The 8,474-nt window shown below is 52.1% G+C and overlaps 1 protein-coding gene across 1 annotated transcript in view; it reads right to left on the bottom strand.

Annotated features, from left to right (window-relative positions):
* Window positions 1-1,964, bottom strand: part of LOC104499675 (solute carrier organic anion transporter family member 2B1-like) — a gene marked incomplete at its 3' end in the record, with an annotated part of 26,590 nt that extends 24,626 nt beyond the window's left edge. Inside the window, exon 1 of the mRNA XM_010143215.1 lies at window positions 1,884-1,964. Coding sequence (XP_010141517.1) covers window positions 1,884-1,964 — 81 coding nt within the window. The remainder of the gene's footprint in view (window positions 1-1,883) is intronic.
* Between the last annotated feature and the right edge of the window lie 6,510 nt (window positions 1,965-8,474).

The following is an 8,474-nucleotide window of genomic DNA, read 5'->3' as shown; positions in this document are numbered from 1 at the left end:
TGGGAGAAGCCCCATGGCTGGCCCCATGTCAGGTCAGGTTGTCCCTTGTGTCTCTGAGCAAGCTGCTCTAGTTGCAGGTGTCCCTGCTCCTTGCAGGGGGTTGGACTAGGTGACCTTGAATGGTCCCTTCCACTCAAACCAGTCTGTGATTCTATGATTTTCCATCTTGTTCTCCATTTCTACACCCAGCAGTTCTTGATGTGCTGCATGTCACACCACCTTTGGCTCCCTCAGACTCCGTGTCTCAAGCTCCCACTTTGCAGCAGTTTATTCCCAGAGCAAAACATTGTAGCTGTCATCTCTTTGTTTAAACAAGAGTATCTTGAAAACTGATACTCACAAGCCAAACGACATGCTCCATTAACAGAGCAATTGTCATCCAGCTACACCAACAGCTGGTTTCGTTTTAGTTTTCTGTTTCTTTGTGGTGAGTGAGAAAATAGCACAAACCTTCCAAAACATCCTTTCCGTAGAAAAGAAGATGGAAATATGAACTTGATTCTGATGCAAGCTGAGCACTCGCCTTTTACTCCACAGCTGTGGTCAATGCTGATGGTTGTTTCCACTTGACAGATGGTTGTCTTATCTCTTTCTTTCTATTGAGTGTTGCTACACACCCCCATCAACACCTTGCAGCAGAACGCCAGTTGCAATGATGGTGCCATCATCGTTACATGGCATTTTTTAAAAATGCCACTAGCACTGTGCAAAGAGAAAAGGATTCCCCACCACCTCCACAGCCAAGGACCGTGGATCCTCCTCTGCAAACAAATGAACACGCAAATAAGGAGCTGAGGTGTCCTCTGGCACCAACACAGCCATGGGTAGGAGGCAAGAAGCCATTTCTACTTCCAGATCGATATGCTAATCCCTCAGACAGCACTGGTCCCACCACCAGAAGATTTTGGCTTCTACTGCATCCAGCTTCACGCCTCTTCCCAGCTTTGATGAGGGGAGAAAAAGAGACCTTCGCCCAGGGTTCCCCATGGCTCAGTGGTTTGGGTGCATCCAGGACAGAGGAAATGTGGCTTCGTGCCTATGTTGGCAAGTGGAGCTGGTCCTCTGCCTTCCCCGAGCAGCCCTCCGACCATCAGACTGCTGTGCAGAAGTGACCACTGCTTCCTGCTGTCTCCACCACACCCAGCTTCCGGGGCTTCTCCAAAGGTCTTAATGAAGTCCCCTCACCTGGCTGCCTGCACTGGACCTGGCAGAGCTCTCGGGTAGACATGTGGAGGAACCACCTCCCCGCATGACCCCAGACACCCAACAGCAAAACAAGGAGGAGCCGGGTGAACTTACATCAGGCTCAGGTGGCGTTGCAGAGTGGATGGCCTGAATCATCACTTAGGACACATGTTTTCAGGGAACGGATTCAAGCAAGGGCAGGTTTTAAGCCAACTAGATGCCATTCCTTGCCTAAATTGGGGACTAAGACCCAAAGCTTCACCGGTTGCTGTGTGCCAGCTCCAAGAGCAAGCATCGATCCCCCCTCTCCTCCATCTCTGCTGCCCTCATTACATAATACATTTATGATGGATAACATAAAAAAATAATTTCGACAAAGACAGAGGCTCATAACTGCTTTAAGACCTGAGATTTGCTTCTCTTGCAGGTTTGCTTTGGGCCCTGGGAGTTCCACTGACAGGATTTAAAGGCTGCAGAAGCTGGAAGTCAAACTTGCATCGCACCATCGCTGTCTCACCATGCGCTCTTGGACAGAGATGGCTGCGCATCCAACAGCACTTCTGCCATGGGGAGCACCCCATCCACTTCCAAATGCTTTTGGCAAACAGAAATCCTATCGCTGCCTTCTGCAGGAAGCTAAACTCCTCTTCACCAGGGCACAGCCCACAGGGGGAGTAGAGAAAGCAGGAGACATTTACCTTGATGCTGAGAAATGGGTTTGTGCAGAGTGTTTTCCGGGACCGATCCGGGTAGCTGCTCTTGGTAGCAGTACTCGTCATCTTGTCAGTTCTCCTTTATCCGCCTGCCAAAATAAATCATCCAGCACAATGCTAAGTTGCTCTGCCTGAATTTGCCTTGCTCAGCACAGCAAAATCCTGTCGTGCTTTGCAAACACCCACGCAGCCGGCACACGGCCGTGGTAAGCGATTATTAATTTTTCCTGGTTCTCATTTTCTAGTAGCGCTTCGCTCCTTGCGAAGCCACAAAGCAGCAGGCAGAATGCTAACACACTAATCACGAGGGTGCCCGAGAGGTTAAAAATTGTCAGTCATTTCATTCCAAAGCAACAAAGCAGTGCTGGCCCAGGATCCTGGTATTCCCAAATCCCCACCATACCCGAGCATAACTGGAGCCAACACTCTTCAGCATAATCAAGGATAATATTGTTTAAACTTTATCTGGGTGAGTATTGCTGAAAATCCTTATTAATGGCATGGGTGATGGGGCAGAGTGCACCCACAGTCAGCTGGCAGGAGGTACAAGACTGGGATGAGTAACTGTCACAGCTCATGGTTGCGCTGCCATCCAGAGGGACCTCAATGGGCTGGAGATATGGGCATCCAGAAGGACCTCAACAGGCTGGAGAACCTGGTGAAGTTCAGCCAGAAGTGCAAAGTCCTGCCCCTGGGGAGAAACAATCCCAGGCACCAGCACAGCCCAACCAGCTCTGCAGAGAAGGACCTGGAGTTGAACTTGAGCCAGAAACACTCCTCGCAGCAAGGAAAGCCAGCCTGGCTGCCCTGGGAGGAGGGCTGCCATGATCTCCAGATGTCCCTGCCAAGCTCAGCCATTCTGTGACCCTGTAATAATAAATTTCTGCCCCTGCTGGAGGCAATTTTTACTGTTCCAGTCTACGGGGCTTTAATTGCTCTGATCAACCCCTTCATGTCTTTGAATGATACAAGACATCTTGGCTTCTCTTTGTCTGGAATCAAACACATGCCTCAATCGACCCTTTCAATCAGTAAACAGCTCTCCAGACCTCCCCTGCTCCCACCCTGAACACCGGCCACAAAGAGCATCCCAGGGTCTTCATACAGTGTCTGGGGCAGGCTCTGGTCTCCACCATGCTGGTGCAAATCCCCTTGAGCCCCTTCCTCCTTCCCGTGGTTGTGCAACTCCACAAACCCCAGAGCAACTCCTTCGATTTGGTTAGAGGAAAAACCCAGCTCAGCTCTCGAGTGGTGCTGGAGCACTCTTGGGCCAAGCATGAGAGATCTGTCTAGATATGAAGATCCCACCAAAGGTGAGGCCAAGCTCCCCAGGTGTGGCTGAGGACACATTTGCTGCAATATGTCCTCACTGGGTGTAACCAGTTTCAGCTCCCCGTCACACAGGGCTGATGGTTGCACCGGGGCATGGTGTGCAGAAGTGTGTGGCAGCTCTGGAGATGCTGGCTGGCCAAATTGCCTTCCCACGGGTGGGCCATAGGCAACCATTGTGCTGATAAATGAGGGTAAGTTTCGGGAACTCTCCTACAGGCTCAGAGGCAAGAGCTCCAGCCTCCAGGAGCAGGGCTCAGCAAGCTCTTCTCCATCCCTCCATATGCTGAGTCTCTGATGGATCAAAGGCCTCTTCTCCTGCCTCTCATTTTTACCCGTGGTGTTTTTACCTCTTCCCTGGAAAAATCTTTTGGCGCTCAATTTCTGGCTCCCAACCATGACCGAAATTTAACCATGGAAAGAAATATAAACCCATGGGAAGCCACCATCTCCCTCCCTGCACCGCTGACCTCCTTGCCCTCGGACCTGTGCTCCCTCCTCCCTTCTCACCCGCTACATCTGCAGAGTGAACAATGTGCGGCAGGACCATGTCTTGGTGGGTTTTTTAGTACCCAGACTTCCTGCCCAGGAAACTCTATTGTTTGGAGGCATGTTAAACCCATTAGGCTTTAGCTCGTTGTTCAGTGCGCTCTAATAGATGTTTCCATCTCAGCGGCATCTGCAAGGACTACAGCAAATGGGGTGAAAGGTTCTGCATCATTATTTCACGTAATTTTATTTCCCTCATGATGAGAGGCAAAGGAGCAAGTACTGTAGCCTCAAACAAATTAACAAATGTAGGGGTTGATGTAAAGTCTAGTAAGAGGAGACTGTTTAACTGTGGTGGTTACACAACTCTTCAGCTCAGCAGAGGTGAATTCAAGAATCACAAGCTGCACGGTATTCTCTGTGAAGAGCAATTGCTGCCCTCAGCCCTGTTTCAAGAGACAAGACACCGCTACAGCAAAACACAGGATGGGATCAATACAGTAAATTCGATCGGAAATTAAAGCATCCATGAAAAGCTGCCCTGAACCTCTGGAGGGTTGAGTGGTGCAGGAGCAAAAGCACCTGCCTGTCTCTGGGCCATGGCATTCAATACTGGCTGGCTCTGGGAGCAGTGTTGTGATGAATTATTTACAGCTACCGGTTTTGCTGCTGGAGCATCTTGAAAGGGGAACACAGGGGAAAAAAAACGGGTGCCGGGGGGCAAGGGAGGAAACCAAAAGGAGTCTGAGCCTGGATCCCCAGGAACGGGCGTGTTCTGGAGCTGGTACCACTGTAGGCTTAATGCCCTTCTTCCCCTGGTTCTCTACATCAAGGTCTTTGCCGGTGCTCCTCACCAAAGATGCCCTCAGTCAGCCCTGCAAACAGCAGAGCCTGTGGGCTGTGGCAGCATTTTGGTCCCCCTGCCCATTCTTTCTGGGCCTTCCTTTAAATGTGTGTGTCCTTCAATCTGTCAGGTTGTCCAGGAAGCTGCTACACCTGCAATTAGTCCAACCTCTTCTCTAACTAGCAAAAACTTCTTCACCAAAAGGGTTGTACAATCCTGGCCCAGGCTGCCCAGGGCAGTGGTGGAGTGCCCATGGCTGGAGGGGTTTGCCAGCGGTGTGGAGGTGGTGCTGAGGGCCAGGGGTTAGTGGGGACCTGGCAGTGCTGGGGGAACGAGTGGACTGGAGGAGCTGAAAGGTCCTTTCTAACCTCAACTAACCAGCTTTCACAGCCCTCTTGGTAGAAGAAAACAGTCAAAAGCCCTGGTAGAAATGTTTTCAGCTATTTCATGTAGACAGCATTAACCCACAATGCTTCTCTAAGGATGAAACGCAACAGAAAAGTACTTTCATCCAGCCCAAAGGACAATGAGCAGACCAAATAATGCGGCAGATAAGAATTGATTAAAAAAAAAAACCTGCATGAAGGCAGCAGCACACTATGGTCAGTCTGGCTCTTGTTTCCTTCAACTGGCTCAAGCCCAGCTGTGGCAGCACTCTCTGGGGATGGCACATACTTGGCGAGAGCCACGTTTTCCTCATAGTAGATGGGACATCTCTGGATGCAAAGAAAGGTTATCTTGGATTAATGCAATTCCTCCTCGGTGAGGTCAAGAGGTCTCACTGAATTCCCTCCTCTGAAGGAAGGAGGCAGAGCCAGCACGGTAGGATTAGGGCTGCAGGCTGGGATCGGCCGTGGGACGAGACAGCGAATACCGGAGTAAGGAGAGAGGAAAACTAAAGAGCTCCCAGTCCTGCCAGACCAGGACCAACAGCACCCAACTCCCGACTTAACTCCAGAGCAAGCCTCAGTTTCCCCAGGGAATAGATACCACCTGCCTCTATAAAGTGATTGGGGAGCTGTGGATAAACCTGGACAGGCAAAGGCTGTGGGTTGCAACAGCAGGGGCTGATTTAGCACAACAGGCACCATCCTCTGACTGTGCTGGGGAGAAAAGGGTGTGGGAAGAGCCTTGTTTACTCCTCCCTGTAACTTCTGCACCCTGCACCCAGCCGTGCCCACAAAGGAACTTTGTCCTAAACAACAAGAGAATGAGCTGAGAGGCCGCTACAAGGGAATCACAGACTGGTTTGGGTTGAAGGGACCATTCAAGGTCACCTAGTCCAACCCCCTGCAGGAACCAGAGACATCTGCAACTAGAGCAGCTTGCTCAGAGACACAAGGGACAACCTGACCTGACATGGGGCCAGCCATGGGGCTTCTCACACCTCTCAGGGGAAACCTGGGCCAGGATCTCCCCACCCTCAGCATCAAATATCTCTCCCTTCTCTCTGGTCTCAATCTCCCTCTTCCACTTGAACCCATCACCCCTTGTCCTGGCCCAACAGACCCTGATCCAAAGCCCCTCCCCAGCTTTCTCAGAGGCCCCTGGAAGCACTCACAGGCTGCACTAAGGTCTCCCCGCAGCCTTCTCTGCTCCAGCCTCAACACCCCCAACTCCCTCCCCTGGCCCCCCAGCAGAGGGCTCCCCCCCTGCCAGCATTGCTGGGGCCTCCTGTGGCCCCGCTCCAGCAGCTCCCTGGCTCTGCTGGGCTGAGGAGCCCAGAGCTGGACCCGGCACTGCAGGGGGGTCTCCCCAGAGCAGAGCAGAGCGCAGCAGAGGGGCAGCATCCCCTCCCTCCACCTGCTGCCCACGCTGCTGGGGATGAGCCCAGCACACGGGCGGCTTCTGGAGCTTGGCCTTTCTAACGCCTTCCACAGCATCCCTACAGCCCGGCATCTGCTCCATGCCAAACTTCCTCCAGCTCAGAACTGCATTAGGAAAGTGTCGGACCAATGTTACCATCACCAGGGCATTACAGAAAAGCAGCAGAACACTGTATTTTGTTTTCAGGGTGCTGTGATGGGGGTAGCTTCAGTGCCTCTCACAGCTGCAGGAGGTGAGGAAGCTCCTTCCCAAAAGCATTTTGCAAGGCTTTTTTGCAAGCAATGACACCATGTCTGCAGCTTCACAAGGAAGGAACCACCCCTGGAGCTGCAAGACCAGGCTCTCTGCATGCAGGATCCCAGCACCATTTCCAAACACAAGCCTAGAGTGGCCGTCTTGCTTAATTATCTACCCAAAAGCAATTAGGCTGCGTGCACACTATACCATGGTTATACAATATGCTTAATGAGTGTCAGAGGCTGCTGTTTTCAAGCTGGGGAATGCTGTCGAAAGGGGTGGGGTGGTTGAAGAATCAGGCTGTGAGGGCAGAGGTTGCTCCAAGCTGCCTTCAGACCCCAGGGTAGTCTGGCAGCATCTCCCCTCCTCTGTGCCAAACCCTTTCCCGACAAACCCAGAGACATGGTTTCTGCACTTGGGTCTATTTGTGCTGATGATGGACTGTTCCTTCAGTGCTGGAGGAGATGCCACTGCCTGACTTCAGTCCTCTGCTCCTGAGACACTAATCAGGACAACAGAGCCACTGGAAGAGTCACTTGGTGAGTTGGTGGCCTCTTGATGACCAAAGAGGATGAGCTTGTCCCATACATGGATGAGATCTCTGAGAAGTACAGTGATGGGGCTCAGAGTCATGGCAAAGGCATGTTCAGGGAGAACCCTGAACATGTCCCAGTGGAGGGGCTTCAGCAGCAGAGGTCACCTCCTCGTGGGATGGTGTTCACCATAGACAGCAAGGAGAGACAATGCAGCCAGTGTCTGCACCTCATTACACCTTCACATCTCGCCAGCCTGCAGAGCAGTCTAGTGCTGAGAAACCCCTCTGAGCACCTTCATCCAAACACTTTGCTATTCATCCTCCCTTCCCTTCCTCGACCACAGGGAGCAAAGCCCCACAGCAAAGCCGCTGCTGCAGCCAGCTCTGGCGTTTCTGCCCTGCTCTCTTCCTCTACAGCTGCACCAGTCTGCTCCAGCACAGTCATATTCACTGACCCATCATCATCATCAGAGGAGAGGGGTGTCACCTCGGCCCAGCGCAGTATTCACGATGCCAAACTCTGCTCTGTTAGCTCTCAGTGGTGCGCTTCACCTTTTCTCCCCCAAAATCACAGGAGCATGAAATTCATTTGCTCAGGAGACACAAGCACTGAGAGGCTGGTGTCAGTGGGATGTAGGGTAGCAGGATCCGTGACGGCAAGCGGTGTCACTGACCCTGGCACAAAACCCTCTAAAGCCAGCGCTGCACCCTGATGAAGCAGAAAATTGCTTCCTCATATGCCGGCAAGTGAACTCTTGAGCAAAATCGCTTCTCCTGTACAAGTCAGAGGGACTTTCTGTACTCAACAACAGTTTTTAGGAGTCTAGCCAGGTGCATGGGCAGCCTGGGTTCACCAAGGCTGACCTCTGGGAGACGATGTTTTTGGTGCAGGGGCTCAGTGGAGTGACTCAAGCAGCAGGACCCCAACGAACAGCTCCCAAGCACCCATGGGATTCACTCCTGTCCTTCAGGGAAGATGATGGATGGGTAGTCATTCAGAGAGCAAAATGTTGCACATCCGTCAGTTATGGGTGAAGGACTTGTCCTCAGAGCCCTGTTTTTTCCACATTACTGTCCTCTCTCACAGCGTCCCTCGGGAAGGCAGAGCCTGGCAGGACAAACTATGGGTGCTGTGGGTACAGGGACCTGAGCTTGATCAGTCCCACACCAGCAGTGTGCACAGCCAGCAGGTCAGTCCCACACCAACTGATGCCATCAGGCTAGGATAAAAGATCCCCATTAATGACAGCCCTGCTTGCCTGACATCTCATCACCACTCCTAGCAGATGGTTTAGGGACCCTGGCAGTGCAGCGT

This window comes from Buceros rhinoceros, unplaced genomic scaffold, assembly GCF_000710305.1.
Source record: "Buceros rhinoceros silvestris isolate BGI_N320 unplaced genomic scaffold, ASM71030v1 scaffold10209, whole genome shotgun sequence".
NCBI lineage: Eukaryota > Metazoa > Chordata > Aves > Bucerotiformes > Bucerotidae > Buceros > Buceros rhinoceros.
The sequence above is the reverse complement of the archived record's forward strand: the minus strand, read 5'-3'. Positions and strand labels throughout refer to the sequence as shown.